This window comes from Anthonomus grandis, chromosome 4, assembly GCF_022605725.1.
Source record: "Anthonomus grandis grandis chromosome 4, icAntGran1.3, whole genome shotgun sequence".
In the NCBI taxonomy this organism is placed as follows: Eukaryota; Metazoa; Arthropoda; class Insecta; order Coleoptera; family Curculionidae; genus Anthonomus; species Anthonomus grandis.
In genome coordinates this window covers 81,703-107,998 of record NC_065549.1, presented here as the reverse complement: position 1 = coordinate 107,998, position 26,296 = coordinate 81,703, and the positions used below count along the sequence as shown (strand labels likewise).

General features: G+C 31.7%; 1 protein-coding gene across 2 annotated transcripts in view; it reads right to left on the bottom strand.

Annotated features, from left to right (window-relative positions):
* Positions 1 to 3,674: 3,674 nt before the first annotated feature.
* The window catches only part of LOC126735333 (nephrin), a 47,624-nt gene continuing 25,002 nt past the window's right edge, over positions 3,675 to 26,296 (bottom strand). For both annotated transcript variants that reach the window (XM_050439286.1, XM_050439287.1), the window contains exons 6-15: positions 25,853 to 26,004; positions 24,955 to 25,099; positions 21,388 to 21,515; positions 15,689 to 15,848; positions 11,383 to 11,676; positions 9,279 to 9,449; positions 8,441 to 8,635; positions 8,224 to 8,385; positions 8,010 to 8,168; positions 3,675 to 4,025 (exon numbers count right to left, since the gene is read on the bottom strand). In XM_050439286.1, the coding sequence (XP_050295243.1) occupies positions 3,970 to 4,025; positions 8,010 to 8,168; positions 8,224 to 8,385; positions 8,441 to 8,635; positions 9,279 to 9,449; positions 11,383 to 11,676; positions 15,689 to 15,848; positions 21,388 to 21,515; positions 24,955 to 25,099; positions 25,853 to 26,004 (1,622 nt within the window). In that variant the 3' untranslated portion in view covers positions 3,675 to 3,969. The remainder of the gene's footprint in view (positions 4,026 to 8,009; positions 8,169 to 8,223; positions 8,386 to 8,440; positions 8,636 to 9,278; positions 9,450 to 11,382; positions 11,677 to 15,688; positions 15,849 to 21,387; positions 21,516 to 24,954; positions 25,100 to 25,852; positions 26,005 to 26,296) is intronic.

Sequence of the window (26,296 nt, the reverse complement as noted above, 5' to 3'; positions counted from 1 at the left end):
TGTGAACACATGAAATAAAAACAAAACGATTATTATCATTTTAAAATTCATACCGTAAAACTTTGTTAACGTTCCTCTGTATTCAAAATGTAATCAGACAAAACGAATAAACAATGTACTGTATTATTTGGTGATTTGAGATTGAACGAGTTCGAATTTAGGATTTTTCAACTACCCAAGAAATGACTCGGCTTTTTAGTAAAACTGTGATAAAAGAGTCATAAAATATGCGTCCAATTTTCGATTGTATAGGGCGATTTATGACCACATAAATAAAAAGTATGAATATTACGTAAATAACTTGATGCTACGTACCCTGGTAGATAAATAGGACGGGGTGGTACCTTTCCATGGCCGGCTAGATCACCAGACCTAACGTGCCTGGATTTTTATTTATGGGGTGAGTTAAAGAAATTATTTTTGCAACAAGACCTACGATGCGACAAAATATGATTGGCCGGATTAGGGATTGCATGCAGACTCTCTCATTTGCTGAGGTAGAGACTGCAGTTTTGTCTACCAAAGTGTCAAAATATTTTATTGTTGTATCTTTAATTTACTTTTCTATGGTATGGTATGGTGCCAAATTTTCAAAACTTTCCTATAGAATAACTATAAACTGTATGCAGTTTTCCCAAAATAGGCTAATTTGGTCAACTTTATTTAGTTAACACCCTGTATAAATAAACGTATAACGATCAATTCTATTTCTCGGATTTTCTAAAACGCTACTGAGTTTGTTTCTTTTTAAAAATACTTAGTTAATACGAGTTTATTCAGCTTGTCTAAGCAAATAGTAATTTATGGTTATTTTTATTACTTTTATTTTCGAATGGACACTATTTTGTTAATAAGTTTAGTTTAACAAGTGATATCGAAGTGCCGTTTTCACCAGTTTCTTTGGTTTTCTTCCCCGCTTTTAATGACGTAAAAAATATATATAATTGTATTTGAGTTTTTTGAAATAATCCGTCAGAAAGGGTTAGTCACAAGTCAACGCCCTTTAGCGGATTTTAGAAAAAGTAATTTTAATTTTTTTTTTATCTGTGTTACCTTCTACTGTGAATATATGGGCGAAAAATTACTGCCGAATTCAACATATTAGGTGAGTTGAATGTTCATTAGATAATCCTCACAATAAAAAAATGTATTAATGTGCAGGGGTTTTTGATTATTATTTTAGGCATCTCTCCCTAGCATTCGGGAGTGATGCCCTAACAGTAGGGATAGATGACCATATGTCTTAACGTGTTTTTTTTTGCAGTTTGACCTCGTTTCCAGTGTTTGCTGCGGAAAACTGCCAACGAACTATAAAAGGAAAAACTCAAATCGTGGAAATTATACTGAAGAAAATCTCAGACGGGCAATTAAAGATGTCAGAAATGGTTGTTCTGTCAATGGCGCTTCAAAAAAACTATGGAATTCCTAGAAAAACCCTTGAAAGGAAAATAAAAAATAATGTGTCCACAACGGGTAAAATGGGACCGGATAGCATGTTGGGTGAGGCAAATGAAAACAAATTGCTTCAACATATTAAAAAAGCGTAAAAATATGGTTTTCCAATGACGGTACCCGATGTACGAAAACTTGCGTACGATTTCGCGGAGAGTCTACAGATCAATCATAAGTTCAATAAAGAAAAGGAAACTGCCGGTTCTGATTGGTTTAGGTCTTTTTTAAGAAGACACCCTGATTTGTCCATTCGCAAGGCAGAAGGTGTATCCCTAGGTCGAGGTGAGGGCATGAACCGTTTAGATGTAGGAAATTATTTCAAACTTCTGCAAGAAATACTGGAAGAAAATAATCTTTTCGAGAAACCTCGGTGTATCTATAACGTTGATGAAATAGGCCTGCAATTTAATAATCGACCTGGCCATATTTTAGCCGAAAAAGGAGCAAAGGATGTTGTTACAGTAACATCGGGGGAAAAGGGTGAGACAATCTCGTGCATCGCATGCTGTAAAGCAGAGGGTGTTTTTCTGCCACCAATCTGCATACTTAAAGGCAAGAATTTGAAGAGTGAGTGGACCGATTCAATGCCGCCTGGCTTACATATTGTCATGTCTCAAAAATCAGCCTATGTTACTGCTAACATTTTTTTGGATTGGTTCAAAAACCACTTCTTACCTCGTAAAGGTGAAGAGGAGAAGACATTACTAATTAATATCAATATAAAGGATGATGCAGTGCCATCCTGTTGCCGTGCTGACACATCAGAAGCTCCTCGATGTACAACTCCAGTGAAAGGAGGAAGGAACAACTCTTCCAGATTTGACACCTGGAAAACTTCTTGATCAGATTAATCCCACACCCAAACTAGTTGTTTCTGCAAAAAAACGAGCAAAGAAGGTTGCTACCCTTTTAACCTCTCCTGAACATATTGCAACTGTAAGAGAGCGGTCCGCAAAAAAAAATAAAAAACTCAACGACCCCACAAAAAAGAAAATTCGAGGAAAGACGAATGTTCAAAAGAGAAAACGCTTGCACGCACCTTTACCTAGCTCTGATGATGAGAAGGACATAGAAATTCAGTACGAAGAGGAAAGCGATACCCTTTCCGAAGTGGATGATACGGAATGTGCGGGATGCGGAGAAAGCTACAACACCCGAAAAAAGGAAGATTGGTTGCAGTGCATAATATGCCAAAAGTAATTTCATGAAAATTGCTCTCATTATATAAATACTTGCCAAAATTGTGGTCAATCTGCGTTTCAAAAGAAGCAAAAACTTACTAATGACTATCTTTTTTATTAATCCTATGAATAATGTGTTAATTTCAGATTTTTTTTCCATTTTATTTTCTTTTTTAGACGGTGGCCATTTCTGTCTCACTGCATTGGCCAACTGTCCCCATCAAACAGGGAGAGATGGCCACATGTAGCTTTTTTTTATACTAATAATAATAAAAAAAATAAACATAAGACATATCCCTCACCAAAAATTCACAGGCGCCTACCATTGAAAATGATGGCCATCTCACCCGACTTTACCCTATGTGAATGTATGTAGTATTATTTGTTTTGTTTATAACTTATTCCTTTTTTTTTTCTATGATTATCTTTTTACATTTTCCTAAGTGAAGGATACAATTTTAATGTATTAATTTCGCAAAAAAATAGTTCATTGATTTCTAGTTAGTTGCAACTTTAATTTTTTTTTATCACAATGAAATAAAATAGAAATCTTTACCCGACCGAGTACTTAAAACGAATGCGTTATGTTAAATTTATTATTGTCGGTATAAAAGGGTTTGCCAGAAGTAGCTTAAAGTCTTCTCGACGTAAACAATATTTCCCGGTTAAAATGACCGTATACGACGTACATAGAGACGACACAATTAAAATAATATATCTAAACAAAGCCTGCACCAAATTACACTCTAATTTGCATACGGTTTTAATTTTGTTTCGTTTCATACAAACAAATTAAAACCGGAGCCGTTTAGCGAACCCCCGTACGCCATGAAGAGTGTGTTTGTTTTCATTTAAATTTCGTTTCGATATTATATTATTAGCAAACGTATGGTATTATTATAATTATTATTTGTTTTTACTTTACTAGGGGTGTAATTAACTTTTTTAGTTATTTCATTAAAAATGCCTTTTTAATCTGAATACAATTTTATTTATGAAAATTTCCTGAGCTGAGGGTCATACAAAAAAATGAAAACTACATTAAAAAAATACTTATACTATTGTCAGCGTTATCAATAATTTGTACTGTGGGTCTTTTTTTATTATTTTACTAGAAGGAAAAAACGTTTTTAATTTGAATAAATAATCGCTAATAATACCTATATACAACACGTAGTTAAATAAAGAAAGTAGAGTAATTACGATACTGCTGTAGTTAAAAATAAAGGTTTACAAAGTCGTAACTTTAAAAGTATTTACAAATATAATACATATTCAAATAAGTACAGATCCATTTAAAGCCCTTATATAAAAATCCGTCTCCTCCCCATTTTCTTCAGTAGTCGGAATTATGGGGCGAAAAAATGGTCGGAGACAAAATCAAATCGGGACCTGAAACAGACGAAAGCACATAATAATAATCCACTTTGCCTCAAGGGTTTTTTATTTGCCATAAAAAAATTATATCTAATAATGCGGGATTTGGGTTTTTTCCCCTGAGTAAGGACTGGTTTTATTTGGTGATTTTGGATGCCATAATTTCAAATGTACTGAGGATCTTTAAACAATAATAATTACAAACACATTCGTCAAAATATTGATCATGTTTGTACATTCACAAAATTAACTATATTTTAACCAATTGTATACAAATCGATGAAGGATGTGAGTTCTTTAAAAAAAATCTTGCGATAATAAAATTTTAGTTGAAAAATTACATTTTCTAGGCTTAGATTAAGTCCATAAATAATTATTTTCATTTATTAGTTATTCATAATTACTGGTAATTAAAAAAAACAGTTATTGCTCTGCAAGACCAAAGAAATTTCAACAACATTTTGTGGTGTGTGTATGTGTAAATAAGATTCCTAAAAAATAATGTTGTCACATAATTGGGTTTTTTAGAAATCGCAATCAAAAAAAATCTTAAATTATAAACTACATTAGAAAATAGAATCCAGTAAAACAACTGTTAAAAGAGATTCTGTAAGAAAAAAAAAATTTTAAATAATATTTTTTTTACAAAAAAATTTTACCAAAAGCCCATAACTTTTATTTCATTGAAAAGTCTATGTGGTTAGACCTACACATGTGGTTCCAAATGGATTGGGGAAATTGGCTTATCCAATTGGGAAAGTTCTGTTGCATGGCCACCAAGATCACCCGATCACTATCCTTTTGATTTTTATTTATGGCGGTACATGAAAGAATCTTTCATGTACCGCCATCAAGAGAAGATTCATTAGAGCGTAGTAATTCATAGTATTTTATATAATTTAACTCTTTTATCATAACTGTCTTAAAAATTAGCTCCAAATTAGGTATGTAGTAGATTATTCCTTTCATATTTTAATAAAGTTTTTTTTTATTAAACTGGTTCCATGGTGTGATCACATAATTAGTACGTATATTCACCAGACCAGTATGTTTTAAGCAATAGTATACAGACCGACAAAGAACATAAGTTCTAGAACAAATCTTACGATAATTATTATTAAAAAGCTGTTTATAATTTTTTACTATTTTTTTAATAAAAACCATAACACGATGTTTTCCTTACATAATTTTCTTATAATATTCGTAGGCAAAATGGCGCATACTGTAGGCCTTAGGTAAAATTGTAACCGAAATCCATTATCCAGAACAATGTAATTCTGGCATGCACACGAAACAGAACACACGCTTTTATAAGTCTATCTCCAGTATTCGGTGCCGCTTATGGCTTTAAATCCCTCGAATTTAACTTAAACAACTTCCAGTCTGATACAATAGAGCACGTTTATCTCTTAGTGTTGCTTGTCTGGTTATTATTGCACGCCTTGATTGTTGTAAATATTATTTAGCTTAGACAAATATAAATATAAAAAGAGGAGTAGTATTTAGGAGTAGAATAGTCTTGACTCTTCTCTATGCTCTGTCAAAATTTTTTGCAACAATCAAAGGCGCTTACAAACACCATTTACAAATGCAAACACGGGAATCCCTAAGCGCTCATTGACTTGCATTTCCGCTTATTAAACATGCAAAATACACGTCGCTAATTTCTCTGTCCTCCCCTCTTTATATTTTATGTATGGTAACCTGGTAGCTGTTTAGTGTAGCTGCGACACGCTGTCGTCAGCAACCGAATATTCTAATTGTAACGGATCGTTTCTAATTTGTATGCCAGTCTTCGCTCGCGTTTAGCTGAGCAAATAAGCAGCGGTAACAAGGGGTGAAGGGGAACGGCATATAAAGGGAAAATAATGTTGCTCTTCTTGTTGCTCTTATAATCTAAAAGAGGCGCGTGCAGTATTTTTATACTAGTTTTTTTAGTCCTAGGATGAGCGAATTTATACGTAAAAATGATAAAAAATTTTGTAGTTGAAATTTGACCGTTTAGCATCCAGCCCTGCTTGATCAAAAAATAAAATTTAACTAATTTTTATTTTTTTTTTAAATCAAGCATGACTTGATGGGAGCATTTTTTAAATTTTATGAGTAGATAAAGTAGTATTTTTAGGCAAGATATAAAAAATGTTTTTTCAAAATTATGCCCGAATACCGAATTTCGTAATCAGAGGCCTACTTTGATTTTTCCTGTCCTTTTAGGCATTTAATCTTCTTGCACAAAAAGAAGAAGAAAAAGAAAAAATAAAAAGAATAAGAAGGATAAAAATAATTAAAAAAAATAAGAATAATAAGAAGAAGACGAGAAGAACCGTTGACTCAACTATCTGTAAAAAATCAATAATTACTTTCACGCATTTGATTCTTGCAGATAAAGAAGAAGAAGAAGAAAAAAAAAAGTTGACTCAATTGCCTTTAAGAAATGAATAATTTCTTCCCAACATTTGACGCCCTTGAAAAATCATTGAACTCAACTGCATGCAAGTAATCAATAATATCTTCCGGGCTTTTGATCATCTTGGAGAAGAAAAAGAAGATGGAGAATGGAGAAATGGTCTTCTAACTCTCAAGCTCTAAAAATAATATGGTACTTTTCTGTTTAGCTACAAGTTTAGTTAAATCAAATTCAATGAATAAAGCCTCCAAAATATATGGATTTTTATCCCAAAAAATCCTTTACAAAAATGAATCTTTTGTCTTAGAATCTTCAGTTATGTCACATATAGTTTGCTCCAAAATGCTAACTTCATTACTGCAACCGCTTTATTTATTAGCAGATTGTCCAACATAGCAGGTCAAAAAAATTACGATCTCTTATCAATTAAAATCTGTTACGATTACTCACTGATGAATAGGAAAACCTCACATAAAGTTGAAATGTGGTAGTGCAGGTCCAAATAAAGTATTTTATTTGATGTTGGCTCGAAAGTTTAAAATGTAATTTTCTTAATGTATGCATAATGCAACTGTCCTTTTTTTCGTATTTGTAAGGGATACATTGAGTTTTACATTAGGGTCTCCCTGTTGTTTTTTATTTTAAAAAATATTGTGTTCAAACATAACGCTTTATAAACGTTAATATAAATCAAATTAAATCAATACTTTCATCAATTTTCTCTTATCCAATTATATTTGACACATAATCATCCCTTATGCAGTAAAATATCCGAGTGTTCTGATGTGAGAGACTGAAACAACCCCCGATACGTCTTAGTCACCCCCCGGCGTGGCCCAGAAATAAATTTGCACTGCCTTGCCGCGTCACTCCCATTCTTCTTCTTGTCGTATATCTTAAGAATATAATAAAGATATGACGGACCGGAACGCACAGTGGGATTAGATAAGAAATTGAGAAAAAAAATCAAAATAAAAAGGAAATAGCGTCGTAATAATACGTCAATTTATTTATAGTGTAAAATCTGCAAATTTAGTAGGAGTAGTTTCTTCAGTTCAGTAAAGTTCAGTTTGAAGCCAAACCAGACGAAGTAGAAATTCTTGATGTAGTATTTAAGCTGCATGTTTGATCTTCTAAAATCTAAAAAGATTCAAACAACACACAAGTAAACAATTAAAAATGTAGGATTCTCTGGATGTTGTTCGATATTTCAATTCTTCCAGACGATCATTTCGCCCCACTGTGTCGATTCTCATGTACTTTTCAACCAACGTATGTGTGTGTGTGTGTTTGTGAAAACTGTTCTTTTGCTGTTTACACTTAAATCTAAATTTTGGCGATGATGCATTATTTGTCACGCTGGGGGAGAGAGGGAGTAAAGGGAAAATACGAATAATGGCTTGTTTCTCCGTCGTATAAATCTACATTTTTTTTTCTTTCGTGCCTTGAGGGCGACAATAGAGTTGATTTTGCGGAATTAGTTTTCCAAGAAAAAAATTCGAGAGGGTATTTTGTATCTTGATGAATGAGGGTGCATGTTTTTGTGTTTGTTATGTTGTGGTTTATCGTGTAAATGTGATATGGTTCTTTACCCTCAATCAGCCTAGATATTCTTTCTTCACATTCGCCGTACATACTGGCTCTGTAGAGAGCGCTTCTCCTATGAAATCCATCTCCAAAGCCGGCTTCCGAGAGCTCTAGTTCACTTGGAGGTTTGCTACTCCTCTCTCGCCTTCTTACTAAAGGAGCACCTGAAATGTCGGTGTTAACCTAATAATTACATGAAATTACATTTTATAGACCCACGAGATTTTTTTTTGCAGGCTATAATAGTTGCAGCAATGACTATGGAAAAAATTAGTAAGACAGCTAAAGCTAAGGCCCCAGCAATTATTAATGTCATCTGTGGATTTTCCGTTGTTGATTTATTGGTGTTTGGAATGTCTTGAAATTTATAAGTTTGGGTACCTAGAAAAGGAATTGCTCAGTATTGTTTTCCAGGATAAATTCTAATTCATCTCACCATCATCTAAAATATTGTCGTTCAGATACGATCCAGATTTCACCTGAATAATAGGTAAAACTATGGGAGGATCACTGCGTCCCCTAGCGTTCTCGGCATAAACTACCACTTGATATTCTCTGTTTGGCTTCAAATTTAACAACTTAAAAACTGGCCTCTCGCCTAAAACACGAAAGGTCGGAGGTTCTACAGCACCTGCAATATAAAAACCACCATTCTGTTGAAATAAGCAATAATATATATTTAAGATTTAATATTAACGATGAGTTAAGTATCGATTTCTGCACTTATTCCTACTTATGACACATATTTTGGTTTTGCTAGGTTAAATTTGACGAGAATCTCAAGACGTTCAACAGGCACTCGGAGGGAAAGCTAAGAGCTGTCCCCACAACTTGGTACACTTGACAGTTTAGCAATGGGTGCCTGGTGCTAAATTATCCTAATGTCTATTATATTTCAATTTCAAAAAAATTATGTCAAGACAAATGTTGGATGGCAACAGCCAACTGTATGTATTATAACAATATTCTCTATTTAAACTTATGTGCAGTGCCCATTGTAGGTACATAAGTACTAAACGGAATTTTATATCTCATTAGGGAACTGTTTGATGACTGTTGATCGTGTTGATAGTTAATAGTTAATGTCTATGCTATGCACTATCTATACAAGTTTGTCTGTGGGAGCCTTAAGCGTTGAACGTCCTGAGAATCTAGGGTTCATGATTTTGTAAACCCTTAGTTTTTAGAGAATTCTGTCTTCTCGGTTCGGCGTCTAATAAAACCGTATATTCAATTCAATAGCCGAGTTGTTTTATTCAACAATTTCTCCTTACCTTGATCGTTTAAAGTTGATTGGATGCCCGAAGGTAAAGGACTTGAAATGTCATTGACTTCTAGAATAAAATTTTGGTGAAGCCCACCGTCGTTGCCGGCAATACAAGAAACTTCTATAATGCTCTGACTCGAATTTCTTATTAGACAACCTCTTGGAGGTTCTGGAGGTTCTAAAATAAAATAGAAATAACGGAATTAATATCGAAAGGAGCTCCTCCACGTCACATAAGTGGCCGCTTGCTTAAATTCGTCAAGTTTGTTTCTTATTAAACGATTCTACGTAATCACGAGTTGCGACGACCGAACTTCAGAGAGAAAACTTAAGACAAACTATCACAGCAATTTCGTGGAGAATCTAATAACTCCCCGGCGAACTTTACGAGGTAAATTAGGTTGTAATATAGTTTTGTTCTCTCGCATTTTTCGCAGATGTAGGGCCAGTTCTTTTGACTTTAAAGAGAACACGCTCGAAAGCAACTTGGCGAATACAGGTCGTAATAAGTTTTTTAGTAAATCTAAGATAATTATTGGCTATGTATATTAAAGCCTCGTCATTCTACAAAAAAATGTATTTGCGGTCCCTCCGATTCATATACATACATACGCTTTCGAAAGTAAAATAGCCGAAAACCGCACAACGAGAATAGCTACATTTTAAATTATATAGAGACTCTCTCTTTGATAATAAAGCAAACTTTATATATGCCTTTAAAATTTGATAATATTACTGGCTGAAATTTCATTTCCATATTTGCATCTCGGCGCTCATCGCTTGCCTTATGAATATTTAAACTCTTTAACTAGTTAGTTGTAAACTTTGTGTGTCAGGTTTTAAAAATTTAATTAAAGATTGTCGATTGCTTTAAAATAAGAAGAGAAGTTTATTTTTCAAAGAAATAAATAACAGTTTCTTGAATGCACCAATATGTATGTAATATACTAAAGAGAAAATATAATGTTTCTCTCAATTTTAAATTGTATTACACAAAACTCATCATGCATAAAACAAGAACGTGAATTCTCTCCGTTTCGAGTACCATATTATTACGACGATCTTATTAAATTTACGAAACTCGCAATTTTAATAATGTAATTAAACAAAGCCAAGCTCTGTCTGAAAGTTTAACTAAGAGTTAATACACGCCATAATATGCAAGAAACTGCATTATATTTGTACTAGCGGCAAGTCGGGAACTTTATTAATCGAAAATGCATCAGTGACGTAAATGGTAAACGCGTTAATAAAGTTGCTCTTTTATTTTGTATAAGAGAGAGACACAAAAATTACTGTTTAATAAAATTAATTGCAATAGGAGAAAAAAGCTAAAAAGGCAAAAAGAAGAACAATAGACAGTTCGGGTAAATAATGGCGAGATCTAACGGTCAGCAAGCGAGATGGTCTAAGTGAAAATTCCTGTAAGGAGAGAGCGTTGGTAAAAGCGTTCCAGTTTAAGTGCCAATAATACGCCTAAATCTCTGCAAATTTATTTTTAAGGACTAGATCGAGGTTCCACTGTATCGGACAATAAATTGAAAGCTATTGGTAAGATCATAAAGTAAAATCTACATTATTTTGAATAATTGCGTATCTACATCTTTTGAGGTAAGAAAACAGTAACGTAACGGAAAAGACATAAATAACCATTTATTCTTCTTTTCTGCCGTTATGAACCACTTTTCCATTGTTTACTTCCATCGGGATAGTAGTGTTTTGGCTTTCACAATTTTCTTTACTCTTTTAATAATATGGACCTTAATAAAAATTAATCTTCGAATTTTGAAATGCGAAACCTGATGGTATTTCCCCCAGTTTTTTTGAAGAATATTGCAAGTTTAATTGCTGCACCTTTAAGTTAGATCTGCAATTGTTATTTAAATTGTGGAGAGTTTCCCACATAGTCGACAAATGCCCTGATTCTCGATACCCAAAGAGTCAAGATGTCACTGATCATCAAACAATTATTAGCAAACTTTTTATAGTAGGAAAAGTTTTGGAAAAGTTGAGTTATGAATATTTTTTTAATTTGTCAAAAATAAAACAAGTTTGTAACATCAAGATTTTTATCTTTTTTTATTATTAAAAATATTTATTTTTTACTTTACCTGCCGGTACTATATGAAAATAACAAGGCTCCTCCTGTTTCCCCACATCATTTTCAGCAAAACACTGCAACGATTTAATATCTTCGTTCTCCAAAAAGAATTGCAAAATCGACACGTTGCCTTTATTTTGCATCTTAGACGTTGTCACAGGAAATACTCCTTTAGAGGTATTATAGGTCCAAAAGAATCGGTTTACAGGTGGCACGGAATCCACTATGCATTGAGCCATAATAGTTTCGGAAGGAATGTGCCCTATACGGACATTCTCGTAACCTTTTTTACAATGCGGCGAATCTGAAATAATAACAAAGGCAAAGTAAACAAGTTTGTTATTTTAGCAGCAAGCAAGTTAAATCGACGATATGCTTGCACCAGTGACAGTTCTAATCGAGATACAGATGTATACCATGCTTCTCCTTCATTAAGGAATTTCAATAGAAATAACTTCCTACGTTGACATGTTGTCGTATGAAAGGGTATTGTCTAAGATTATTGCTTATGCGAGGTGCCTGATTTACAAGAAAATAGTATATTTATTTTAATTTGAAAGGAATGTTTGTTCCTATGTATCATCCCCCTAATCCTCCCCTCGCACTCTCCCCCATTATCACACACTTAAACAAACAGTGCTCGTTTACCTAAAAGCCGCAAAAATCGATGGTAGGGCGCCGCAGGGCCTTAAATCGTCCGTACCGTAGGTTAGAATAACGGCCAATTAATATCAGTAAATTGCCTCTGTGAAATTAATAGGGCCCCTAATTGGGCCCTCGCGTGTCTCCTCTACTACGCCGCTGCTTATAACGAGTGGACACGGCACCAAAAGATTTTCGATTGATCGGTCACTTTGCCGTTTTATCATCATCAAGTTCTTGTTTCATGATTTATATAGTATTCAAGTGAAAATCCTACTCATCAAAATAAAATATAAATTACTTGAGTAATTAAACATACTTCACATTCGAGATATTCTTGCATGTGTGCGCTACTGCTATCATTTACGCAGAGGTCGAATAACAATCAAAGAAAAATCAAATACTATTCGCATTAATTTAAACTTCTAAACTTTCCGTCTAACGAAGGGTTCAACTCCTTAGGGTTGATTTTAATTAGATGTGAGATATCTTTGTTACAATTACTGCGTAAGGGGGAGGTCGAAACTAAACTCCCTCGAAACGGTAATATAATTTAGTTCTTGAGAGAGGAGCAACGAATTACTACTATACATACATTAGGGGTAGAACATTCAAAGAATAACATGGAGATAATGGATGAAAACTTACGTTTTAGATATATGCATACAGTGCATCCCAAAAGTTATGTCTAAATTCATTAAAAATTCAGGAGTGTGTTCGAAAAAAAAACGCTCGGACCCGTCGATTTTTATTTCAAATTGCGCATTTTTGTACGTGAAGTTTGTATATACAGGGTTGCTCAAAAGTACAACACGACCATCAACTTAATTTTTTTAAACGAAAGCACCTTTTTTTTAATTCATTATTTTTGAATTTCGCGTGGAATTCTTGCATAATATCCTATACCTAAAGTTAACAGTTATCGAACAAAAAACGATTCATGTAACAAATAAAAAAAGAACAAAAACTAAGTTAAATGCTCAAAATGGTTGCCATTCACGGCTTGACAATATCCAAGGCGATCAATAAAGTCTCGTTGAACATTTTCAATCATTTCCGGAGTTATGGCGCGCACTTCTTTGTGAATTCTCTCTTTCAAGCCGTCTAGATTATTTGGCCTATTAACATATACCTTCGACTTGAGGTATCACAAAAAAAAGTCCATTGGTGTTAGGTCAGGCGACCTAGCAGGCCATTCGATGGGTCCTATCCACCGATTGGGAGAGATTTCATCCAAAAATGTACGCACAGTGAGTACGCCATCTTGCTGGAAAATTAGTTCTTCGTCAGGATAGTCTGGGTCCAATGGATTTGGTAATAATGCTAGTAATGCTAGAACTGATTCAAATGGGTGTTTTCAAAATCGAGATACACTTGTCCCGTTAAAGTCTGTTTAAAGAAAAAGGGACCTACGCACTATTTCACACCACACATTTAGTTTTTGAGGGTACTGGGTGTTTACCTCCATCATCCAATGCGAATTTTCTGTAGCCCAATATCGATAATTTTGCCTGTTCACAGTACCATTCAAACAGAATGTGGCTTCATCGGAAAAAATAATATTTGTTACTGAATTATTATTTCGATTGCACATGTTTTGTAAGCGTTCACAAAACTCAATTCGCCTATCGAAATCGTCATCAAATAACTCTTGCACAGGAATAACTTTGTAGGGGTGATATATTTGTGCTTTTTAACTATTCGGTGAACTATAGATTTCGCCATGTGTAAATTTGCCCCAATCTGCGACAGAGGAGTGCAAGGATTTTCTTCCAACTAGCAGACTTATCTAAAGGAATAACAAAGAGGGTTTATTATGAAATAATTAAATTGCAAAGATCCCTCTTATAATTTAATTTAATTATTTTATTCGGCGTTTTATTTTTTAACGAATTCATAGTTCTTTTAAGATCACTAGCCAAAAAGGAATTCAAACAGAAATAATGTTTGGTATTTGTATTAAGAAGACAGTTGCCCGATGAATTTTTAAATTTCCAGCTAATTTAGAACCCATAAAGCTCCAAAAAACGATCAAATTCCTCAGAAATTAAAATGTCGATATCTATTGGAGATCGATATTTCGACTTATATGGAAAAACGGTTTAATCTTAATTTCTTTCTTGTGAATCCAGCGAGACCATTCGCAAAGTCGTAATTTGATAGTAGCCGATATCTCGCATATTTGGGCTCAAAACCGATGTCAAAAACTTACTAATTTTCTTAGTTCTATCTGCATCTCGTTATAACCCGGTATTTTCGTAATGTAGCTGCTGGGAACAAGCCGTTGGTATAGTTAGTTCAATTTCGAAAAAAAAATCAATTTTCGGTTAAAAAAATCGATACAAAACACTTTTCTTTAATTATCTGAAAGTTTGTTATCTTTTTAGTTTGTCTGCTTCCAAACATTTTTAGTGAAGTATAACGTTGTGTTTTTAAATAGATTTTCCTTTTTTATCACCTTACACGAGTTGGCAAATCTCTCCGTAAGAAATCAAGACCAAAAAAAAAAAAAAAAAAGAACAAGCGCAGATTTTCCTCTCACATAAATAAGTAAAATTTATATCAGAGTTTGGTGCGTGACGTGCCCAAACGTGCAGATGACACCGCCTCTTCAACGTGCCCGTCTCGTAAAAATTATTTATTATTTTTTATACGAGATACGTTTCTGCCCCTTCCCCGGGGGTAATAATTTCATCTTGCAAATTTTTGAGTCTAAAAAGAACATGCGAGGAAAAATATGGAGCACAGGAAAATGTATCAATTCGGGTTTTGTTGATTAAAAAACCGTTGCTTCAATTCGAACTGTATATAAATACCCATTTTCTGCTCTATATTTTTTTCAATTAAGCATCAGTAGTTTTATCGATATTTATACATTTAGCAGCGAGTCCAAAAAGGGAAGCTTTAAATTAATTAAACGGTGCCCGTAGCGCGAATATCTTTTGAAGTCGGTTGAATATCAAACTGAAAACTGAAGCCGACGCTGCGGACGCTTTAACGTTCTGTTTTTCCTCACTTTTCTTTGAAGTGCATAGAAATTAAACCGAGGGTGTAGCTATACACAGTAGTTACCCGTTTGCAACAGGAACATTTTCTTTACGTTTGGAGGCGTCCAAATTGAAACTATCGATGTTTCAATTTGGACGATGTTTGGATATTCGATGTTTTTTGCAACAGTTTCATTCGTTTTTGTTTTGAAGTAATTTAAAAATTAATTGAAACTGACCAAGTATTGACTTATTTATGTTAATATTTATTGCGCAGCATTTAAAACCTAAATTATAATACGTGCGTTAGATAAAACACATTGCATAGTTGCAGTCAACAAACGGATCCGCTATTTCCATTTCCAATTATATTAGACTGTGTTTCAAGGAAATTGAACAATCGGGACGCGCAACTATGCAGAACATCGAGAGCCATTTTGTTAAACCGCACGTTGTAATTTACTTCAGTCAGATTGTACAGATTGTTCTGCCTGTTTTATTATTATTATTATTATTATTATTATTAAGAGAGTTTCTTGGTATAGGTAATGCATATGAAGAATCTCCTTAATTGCATATAAATAAAAAATATCAATTTTAATACGAAATTAATAATAAACACGTCTATAAGAATCCTTATTAAAGTAAATCATAGTCAGTATACGAAGAAAAAAATAAATCACTTACATTGAATAATCAAATCGAAGGGAGCACTATAAGTCTCCCCTTCTGAGTTTCTCGCTGAACAAGCATATTGGCCAGCAGATTTTTGTTTTATGTTTTTTATGACGAGGCTCTCTTGGTTTGGCAATATTCCACCGGACTCGTTGTATGCGACCAGATGATTCTGCAAATAATAAAAGAATTCGATAAGAGCGCTATAAGCAGAAATATAGGGTGCAAAATTTACACCGATAATATAAAAAATGAACATTCATTGATTTATTTACAAAATAAAAAGTAAACAATAACGGAAATTTGTTTTTAATAAAGTGTTTCGTTTTAAGCATTATTAAATTTAAAATACATGGAAAAAATGTACGTTTCGATGATCACCGTTTTTTTTTCGCGAATGTTTTATTACCGACAGTAACTGAAACAGTTATGAATATTTATCCGGTTGTACTTTTTTATGCTGCGAGTGCCGGATATTTAAAAAAAAAAAACGCTGCCCTTTGCAGAATTTTCCAATTGTTACAACACAATTTTCCTACCATAAATTTTCTTTATTGAGGGGGATAAAAAAATATAAAAAGGCGCCCGTAAATGTTTTTTATATTTTCATTGTTTTATTATTTTCATTCTAAGTTAATCCTGAGAATGCCAATAAAGTTTGTCAAAACGTCGATAAAAAATACGCACATCATATATTATTCTCGTTAAATACATTTTTATTGATTGAAAGGTACATTTATCAGCCGTATATGGTCAAGGTATATTTATTAAGCTGTAGATTATCCGTATTTCATATACGAGTCTATTTACAATAGGGAGAAAATTTCGGCATTCAAAAAATTGACACGGGATTTACATATCTACTTTTTTAAACTTGATTACTACAACTCAAATGTTTGATGAAATGCATCTGAAAAATCACTGTTTTTCGTCCATATTATTCAATCTAATAGCACTGCTTTTATACTAAATATTTATATACCAAATTATATGAAATTAAAATAAAGAGTTTTATTAAATTAAATATTGAATATATATTTTCTGCAAAAACATTGATTTTCCTTATTTTTTTTCTAATTTTATATAGAAACAATAACCTGTGGCAGCATTTTTATTAATAATAATTAACAATCGTGTTTATTTAAATTATGCACTTGAAAACCGTCAAAAAGGCATCCGTGTAGAAATATAGTTTTCCATAATTCGAGACCGTTAAAATCCCATTCGTAAAAATTTAAGTAATGAGTAAAGCCTGAAACTTTCGTTTGCCATAAAATATAATAAAACTAACTAGAGAAGTAGCGGCAGCACCCGAGGCCAGAAGATTAAAACTTCGGGTAAGGCCGGCCGCTTTTCTAAGCTCATTGCGGGCTTTTTAAAATTAAAATTTCTTTGTCTCGGGGTAAAAAAGGGAATTCCTATATGTGTACCCTTTTGTTCATTGTATTGTACGTTGTAAATTTTACAGAAATAATACGGCACCACCGTGGTCGCATAAAATTTAATATAGAGCTCCGGTAATAACGATAATGGTCCGCCTACGAGCGCCCGCCTTTAGAACTTTAAAGAATAATAAATGCATTTTTTTTTAATAGTAAAAGCGACTAATGTTCTATTTTGTTACTCGGTTTAAATGCACCCACCCATTTTATAGTTGCATAAAATAGTATAACTATATAGTTTAAAGTTTTCAGATTTAATGAATTTAATCTAATAATTTGGTTGTGCTGAATCAGAAAATAATATCAATTTTGCAATATCAAGTCAAGCCTTCAAAATATTGCGAAAAAATCATTTTTCATTTCAGCATGTTTTTTCGGCAATATTTTAGAAAATTTTGCATTTAACAACGCATTGAATTGAGTCTTTACCTACTCAGCAAACCATAAAAAAAGGGTTTTAGAGTATTTTGATTTAACCTGCAATGAATGCTGTTAAAAGTTATCAAGAATTTGTTTCAATAGTTTTGACTACAAAAACCTAAGATATTCATTTGAAAATAAAAAACAAAGTCTTTTGTTACTTACTCTTGGAAAAAAATTCCATTATTTATTATTCAATTTATTAGTACATTTTAAGTAATATTCGGAACTTTGTGCAAACATTAATTTTTGTATACCAATCTTTTATATATTAACATAAAAAAATATATTTATTAATAAACCGAAAACTGATAAATGGTGGATCAATAAAGTCGAGGACAACTACATATTGCTATTGCTATCTCTTGTACATTCCTCGTCTTCGAAGTGTATATAAACAAAAGACAAAATAAATTAACCTGAAGCGAATGATAAAAGTAGAAGAACAAAGTTAATTAAGCGTCGGCAACTCTCGATATTCTCGAGCTCATTACTTTCGTGTTTGAACTGGGAAATTGCTTTTTTAAAACAAATGCGCGTCGGGCGCCACGATATCGCGAACTTTAAATATGGAACTAAAATAATGAAATTTTTGAGACCCTAAAGTGACAACGAAATATCATATTTATTCATTATCTTTCTCTTCACTTAATTTTTTGCATGTCAATATAAGCTCAAGGCATATAAAGAAAGAATGAAAAAACGAGTGTGTATCTGTAATAATAGTGCATTTCGATTATAAGAGAACCATTCCATATTAACCATTCCAAATTAATTTTGAGAAAAAAGAAAATAGCTGTTTTAAATTTAGACCGATGAATTCGCAAGTATTAAAATGCATATCAAAATTAACTGACTCGCGTTGAATATGGGAGTTAATGTTAAATTAATTTATACATATTCTTTCTAAAAAAATATATATCTTTCAATTCTGAAATCACTATCGTACATTAAGTTGATGTAATTATCTAGTTTTAATGATCCTATATTAAGATGCATAAAAAAAATTATATCAATATACAATTAAGTTTAATTTTAATAAAAAGAAAATTAAAGAATATTAAATATAAATTCGGAAATAAAAACTTAAAGAAACAAAAAAAAAAGATAACAATATAATATTTAACAGAGGTTCAAAGAGATCAAGCCAAAACATTATTTAATCATACTGAAATGATGAAGATTTTTATGAAATTTGAAGAAAAAATCAAAAGACCAGAGAAAGCATGGATTAATTGATCAATCATTTTTGAGTTTTTATTACTTAACGAATACCTTCCTATATTGAGACCATTAGAAATTATTAAAGACTGTACGGGCTTTTTTAAAAAGATTTAATTTTCTCACCATGAATACAACATGATTTTAAATTTAAAAAAAATTATTTATCTGTTGAAAGCATAATAATAATATTATTTAAGCGTGGTCAGTAGCTCGGATATTTCATTTTCCGGCGGCGGGGCATAAAAGACGCATCACTCTCCCCGAAAAGCTAAACAGGCCGAGAGAAGGAAGATAACGGCGGTCGGTTAGCCCCATTTTCATGGTTTTCTTATGGGAAATTTCGTAATTTTTCTATTTTCACCGGCTACGAGATAAGGCGCGCATAATATCTTCTTGGAAAATATTACGACCGACGCGGCCGGCAGGTTATGTATGATTTGCAACCGTTTTCCTTCTTGTTTGTTTTATTTTTGCCACGTCTCTATTTATTGTGAAGTTTTATCTTTTATTATAACTTTCATTTCTCGAAGTCTATACGTATATTTTCAAATCGTGTTATGTATAAAATTATATGAAATAAATTTGAAAATTCTTGTTCTACGTGTGTTTGTTTATATAATAGTAACATATTAAGTAAGCTGCTCTTCCCTATGCTTTTTTATATACATTGGGTGCTAGACCTCTGGTCGACCAGAGATTGAATATAATCGGCTAATTTTCATTTTTTTTCGTAGCAAATATCGTGAAATATTTTAAATGATATAATAATATTTAGAAAACGGTAATATTTAAAAAAAAATCAACTCTTAGTGGATTATACTCAGATAAATTCTGAGTGTCTGAGTGAAAAAATTATTTTCGTAGGTGGCTCAGGTATGCTAGCAGAAAACATCAATTTAAAAAAAAATAATTTTTATTCGAAAAATTTCACACAAAGACTATTATAACTCAGAAAATAGACTAAATACAAATTTAAAAATGTGCATACATATTACTTGAATAATTTTATTAGACACTTATTTAAGCGTTTTCTGAAAAATATAGAGGATGTTGAAAAAAACATGTTTAATTATTAAATTTTTTACAAAAAATTACACGAAAAACCCATAACTTAAAAACCAGACCAAATTGTAGAAATTTAAAAATGTACACAGATATTCTCTAAATAATTTAATTAGAGACCCATTTCAGCGTTGTATAAAAAATATACAGAGTGTTGAGAAAAAAAATAATTTTTAAAATAAATATTTTTTTAATATAAGTAGACCTATGACGTGATTCTGATGAGGTACTCTAAAGCCCTGGAAAAGATTTTTTTATTATATTTTAATTGTTTCAAATCTATGGAAAAATAAGTATTTAGTTTCAGTTCCGGGAAGACATTTAAAATGGCTCGTAATGACTGAAAGCATTAAAATTGTTTAAGCATAGCTACATGGTCTCATAAAAAGCGTAACCCAACAAATAGATGCCGTATTTATAAGTTCTTGACTTTGAGCTTAATTTTCTCCTTGTTATATCTATCTAAGTCTCTTTGAAAATCATGGATGAATATTTTGAAATAGTAGAACATTGTAATAAAATACGTAGTTACGGAATAATCTTAGAATATCACTCGAATATAAAGATAAACATTTTTTTCAACATTTGTTATCACGCCCTAAAGTGGTAGAAAGTCTTACGATATTGTCGAAGAGAGTGTACTGAGAAAAATTAACAAAATCACCTCACACAAATAGCATAAATAAAATACAAGAAGAATGTTGATTCATTGGCATTCGAAGCGGTTTTATTTCTATTCGCTCAATAAGTTCCGGTCGCTTTTTATTCGAGGCAACATTTATTCGGTTCCTCTCTCGATTTATCAAACAGACGGAAAAGGGGAAGGAGGAGGAGGAGGACGATTTGTGTTTCTTCTCCCGGCACTCAGGTTCACTATTTATCTTTGTCCTTTTGTTTTGTTACTCCTCCAATCAAATCAATTGAGTTAAATTTTTGAGTATTAAATAGAAAATGCGTTAAAAAATATTTATTAATATTTCTAGTTTATACGTAGTGAAAATGTTTCAGATCCAGAAACATTTTCACGATGATAAGACATGAACCACCTTTTTTTTTAAATCATTCATATATTTTACATTTGCCTCTTAAAATAAAAGTGATAATATGATCAATATTTAACAAAAGTGAATTTTCAAAATATGTTTGAAAAAGAAATATCTATGTATTCTCGTCGAAAATAACAACCGGGTAACGCGTTGATATTTATTTTGCTTTAGTCAAATTAATATGCATATGTTCACAAAATAAATTTAAATTGTGAACATTTCAGTTAACGTTATAGTATCCACGTCAGTTAGAGCGTGGAAATTGTATTTTCGCCCATAAAATAAATATTTTAAATATCTGTGCGAATTTCTAAATTAAAATAAAATCGAAAAAAAAACAAGGTAAGAAAAAAAGGATCGGTTCGTCATTTAAATTAAATGGCGAGGTGCTCCCAAAATAATTTTTTTTTTTCGATCAGTTTTATTAGCGATTGTGTTTTTTAGTCCTTAATTAAGTTGCAAGTCGAATGTTTTTTTTTTAATTATTGTTAAAAAAAATATTTAAATGAGCACTTACGTTATGGTACCAATAATAAATTTGCGCTGCTGGACTGGCTGACGTGTTACATATTAGCGTAACATCGCTACCCTCTGAAATTGGTAGTTTTAGTCCTCTATCAACAGTTACTGATGCCTTTGGTGGATCTGCAAAGAACATAAAATTAAGATAGTAATCGTTCAAAACATTAAGAAATTCAAAAATGTTACAAAGTATATATCAAAATTATTCCACAACTTCGAAATATTTATGTATACAACGTTACATAAAAAATAAGACTGCTTGTTTTTATCATGTTTCTTATTTCTATTGCTTAATGGTCTATACAGTGCATTTTGACTTAAGCTTTGCAAATTTCTGATGCCGATTTAACTATTGAAATCACATAATAAAATGATTTTGGTAAAAACGCTCTAAAACGTTCTGATTTTCTGCAACATTAGCAATTTCGAAGGCGTCAAATGACTCTACCGATGTAACGTAATCCTCGGTAAATAATGAAAGAACTTTGCTGATCCATCCCTGGCGGTTTAAAATCGGATATACATGTATAAGTGATTTGTAGCAGGACCGTACGGTAAACCCTAATCTGTTTCGTAGAAGGGGGCCAGCGGATAACAACCCCCGGAGGGCTTTTAAGGGACACAACATCGACGACGACCTTTTGTTTTGAGCCGGTAAAGAGGTAAAAGGGTCCCCACGAAAGGTCACTAATTTGTCGACTCACGTGTCTTTTATACGATTACAGATTTTCTATTAGGCTTAGTCCCTGTAAGGTCCAGTGAAAAAAAAATACTACAAAATTTTTTTACGTTGTACCTTTTAAGATCATTAATATCAACTTACTTTTTCGAGTAGCTTTTTAAAATTTAACTTAGTTTTGATTGGCCCATAAATAGAATCGGCTCCACCTCGTAAGGATGAGGGTTACGCGTCCACCATTTTGTAGTTAAAGGAGAACAAACAAGCGACTGCGGCTGAATACTAAGCGAACGTCCAATTTGTGATTTTCGGTTTATAGAAAGAAAAAGCGACCACCGTAAATTATTCCAGACACGCGGTCCTACTTGTTTTGCTACCGTTGGATCGGATCAAGGTCGGGGTATATACTGTTCATACGTAATAATGTATAATTATAATGTTCATGATTATCTAAAAATCATTATTGCAAAAACTCAGTACGCAAAAACTATATTTGAGGGGTATAATAAATTAACCACATTTCAAAAATAAACACAATATAATTTAAATTTCTCCCAACGTTGCATATTATTGTATTGGAGTTTAATTTCGAGTTTGTTGTTTTTTTTGTTCAAAAGCTGCTGGAATTACGTATAAATCTCGCTAAACTTTACGCAATATTAATGTTATGAAAATATTAATTAATTAATTTAATATAGTGAACAAAGAAAATTAATGTTTTGCATTTATTATTGTTTGTATTGCCTCTAATATGAAAAACAGTGGTGCTGGCTATTTAATTTCGAAATTGTTTATACACGAAATACTTTTTTCATTTCTATAAATATATTCAAAATAATTTAGCGTACAAAAAAGTAAAAAATTGTTCTGACTGATAGTGGACTATTTATATATTCTGGCTTAAAATTAAATATTATTCTTTTTTTTTTGTCTTTCAGGCTTTAGAGGTATTTTATGTTTGTTTATTAGGCGATTGCAATAATTTTTTATGGCTTCCAGATATTTGAATAAAAGTTATTCCATGCATTTGAAATCTTATTTCTATGCCCAAATACCTGGAATTATGAAGATAGTTCAAGAGTCTGGAAACATAAAAAATTGAATGTACATTTTTTAAAAGTGCATTTTCCAGATCCTTTCAACTTTCCTTGGAAAACCACAATTTCTTGCCTGAAAAAAGTTAATTAAATTAAACTGGCAACTATTTGGATGAAAAAATGAATTAACGCAATTTGGAGTCATTTTTCATTTTATTCCAGGACCTTGGGATATATATGAACCATTTTAATTATTATTTTAGGCTTATCTTTTAGGATTTTGAGGTTTCTTCTAAATTTATTCAGAGGATTTGGGGCACTTGTTAAATATTTTCTAAGCCAATAAGCTTATACGTAATTTTTCCAAAAAGTAATCAGAAACGAGTTATTATTATTTTTCATATACGTTAATGCATTTCTTATTTTTTTTTACATTTTTTTGTTTATGCTATTTTATTATTACCCTATATAATATATAGATATACTTTTCATATACGTATATATGTTACATACGTATATGAAAAGTATATCGTATACTACACAAGTGATATCTGAGTTATTTTATCACATATGAAGGTGTAGTAATTGAGTTCAAAAACTAGGTATGTAAATCCCGTGTAATGCCGAAATTTCTTCCTTTTGTAAACAGAATCGTATATGATATGCGTATATTCTACAGTGTTCTTTCTGTATCTTGTATTTTTGAATTTAGATTTCTAAAAGTTGCTTAGAACAAAAAAAATAAAATTTCTTCAACCCTTATTGATTTATCTGAGCAAAATGAAATTTTCACTAATTTGCGATAAAAAATGACACAACTACTGCAATTATCATAGCGATACGCCTTGCTTGAGTTTTCATTCGAAAACCTTAAGGTTATGTGAGAAAAGTATAGATACTAAAACTATAGATTTTTTATCACTTATAATTTTCTTAAACAGCATTTTTTCCGTTTTTCATTAACCTGTTGCAATGTTTCAATGTTTTTGCAGACAATATATATGCAAAATTTATTTTACTAACACTATTAATTTAAATTTGATATAATTTTATATATAAATATTTAGTATAAAAACAGAGTTATTAGATTGAACGATATGGGCGAAAAACGATGATTTTTCAGAAGAATTTCATAAAATATTTGAGGTGTAGTAATCGAGTGTGAGTTTAAAAACTAGATAATATGTAAAGCTTGTGTCAATTTTGTTAAGTTGAATAAATATATGATTAAGGATAATATATGATGAGTTGCTTAGAGCATTACAGAAATTAGGAGTGAACCCATGAATTTTTTAAATATATTACCTCTAATTTTTTTACGGGAAAAAATCTCGAAAAACCTTCAATTCAAAAAGGGCAGTTTTTTCGAAAAGCTTAAAAAATTATATTATTTTTATTATTGTAATCGATACCTCTCTTAAATTATAATTAAAAGTATATTATATATTTGTTCCAAAAAGTAACAAGAAAGAAGTTATTGGCACTGTTTGATTTTTAGCCAAAACTGGCAGGAAAATTAAAATAAAAAATCAATTTTTTGTTTACTAATGATGGAGGAGTGATATCTACAAACCATAATAATAATTTCAATGACATGAAATAAATTCAGGTAACATTATGCCAGTGTCAAAACTATTTCAATAATTAATTTTACGATTTTAATACAAAAATATGGTGTATAACTTTTAGTAAATAACAAAAGTTTTTTTGTTTGTTCGTCAGTTTGTATTTTTATTTAATTCGCGATTTCAGTAGTTAAGTAGGCATCAGAAATGAGCAAAGCACTGTAGAGAACATTAAGCAATAGCATTAGTTTTCCCATGATATTTATTATTTCAAAACTTACATGCGACGCTTAACCTTCGGCGATCCAAAGCAGTTCCCCCAGGAAATCGGGGATTATCTGCTCGACAGTCGAGCGTTTTTCCGTTGTCTTCGGGCGACAGGGTCAGGGTCAAAATACTCCCCGTAAAAGCCGAAGTCTCTTCTTCCTTAATATTAATTTAGTTTAAAATTTCGATCTAATTTTAAGTTAAATTTTATTGTACTTATATTTTATCACGTCATTATATTTAATTTCCTCCTAATATCTGTAATGTAATAACTAGAAATGTATATTACATAATATAAACCACATTAATTTTAAACTCCTGTGGAAAATTTCAAACTAAATTATATACATCGCTTTTCATTGCTATATTTAATCTGGAGAGTCAGAGAAAAACTTTAAATGAGATTAAAGCAAAAAAAAAAAGCTTAATAAAAGTTGGATACAAAATTTTTAATCAGATTTTAAATAAAGTTCATTGGAATATAAAATTCCATGCGATAGAATTTTGTTTTTATTTAAAAATATTGTAATCATTATAAACACACTCTCTTTATTATACACAACTCCATTAAAGTTGATACAATTAGCCAAAAATCTTAGAATCCATCGGACGGAATAATTTTATTAGTTACAGGAGCAACTGGAACTAGAAGAGTAAAGTAAAAGTTGCCCGTCAGCCAATTTGGCCTTAAGAGAATTTACTGTTACTTTGTTCGGAGTGAAAAATTAGCAACGCAGGGCCGGACCAAACATTAATGCACTCATTATTAACTTTTTGCCAAACTTTACCCGTGTTTCTTAACTTTTAAGAGGTTTCTGTCTTTTTTTTCTATCAATTCAATTATTGTTGTTACATTAAAAGTTATTTCTTTTATAAACATAACTTTCTATACAATGTTTCTTGGTTACTTACCGTTACAACGGCATTTCTAAATGGTTTGTCATTTAACAACCAAGTCAGTTTGGCCGGAGGATATGATCCGGAAGTTTCACAACGGATGCTTTGAGGTTTTCCACTGGACAGTAGAGTATTCGGAGTCACTATTTTAACTTTATTTGGTTTTACTGAAATTGAAAAAAGTTTAAAAGACACATTTGAAAGTTGTTCATAATTGATGCAAGAAATAATAAAATGTTGTCACATGACACACATAAAATAAAAACACAAAATCAAAGTCACAAACAAAGCGGTATAGTAAATTAATTACACGTGTTTCGTCTTACATCAGGACATCATTAGTTCTAAAAGTATTATAGAAAGTCGCAAACGTAAGCCTAATCAAATATAAGTAAATAAGTCTTCTTTTATATTTGTTTTTTAAATATACTATTTTTTTTTTAACAGTATTTTTAATAA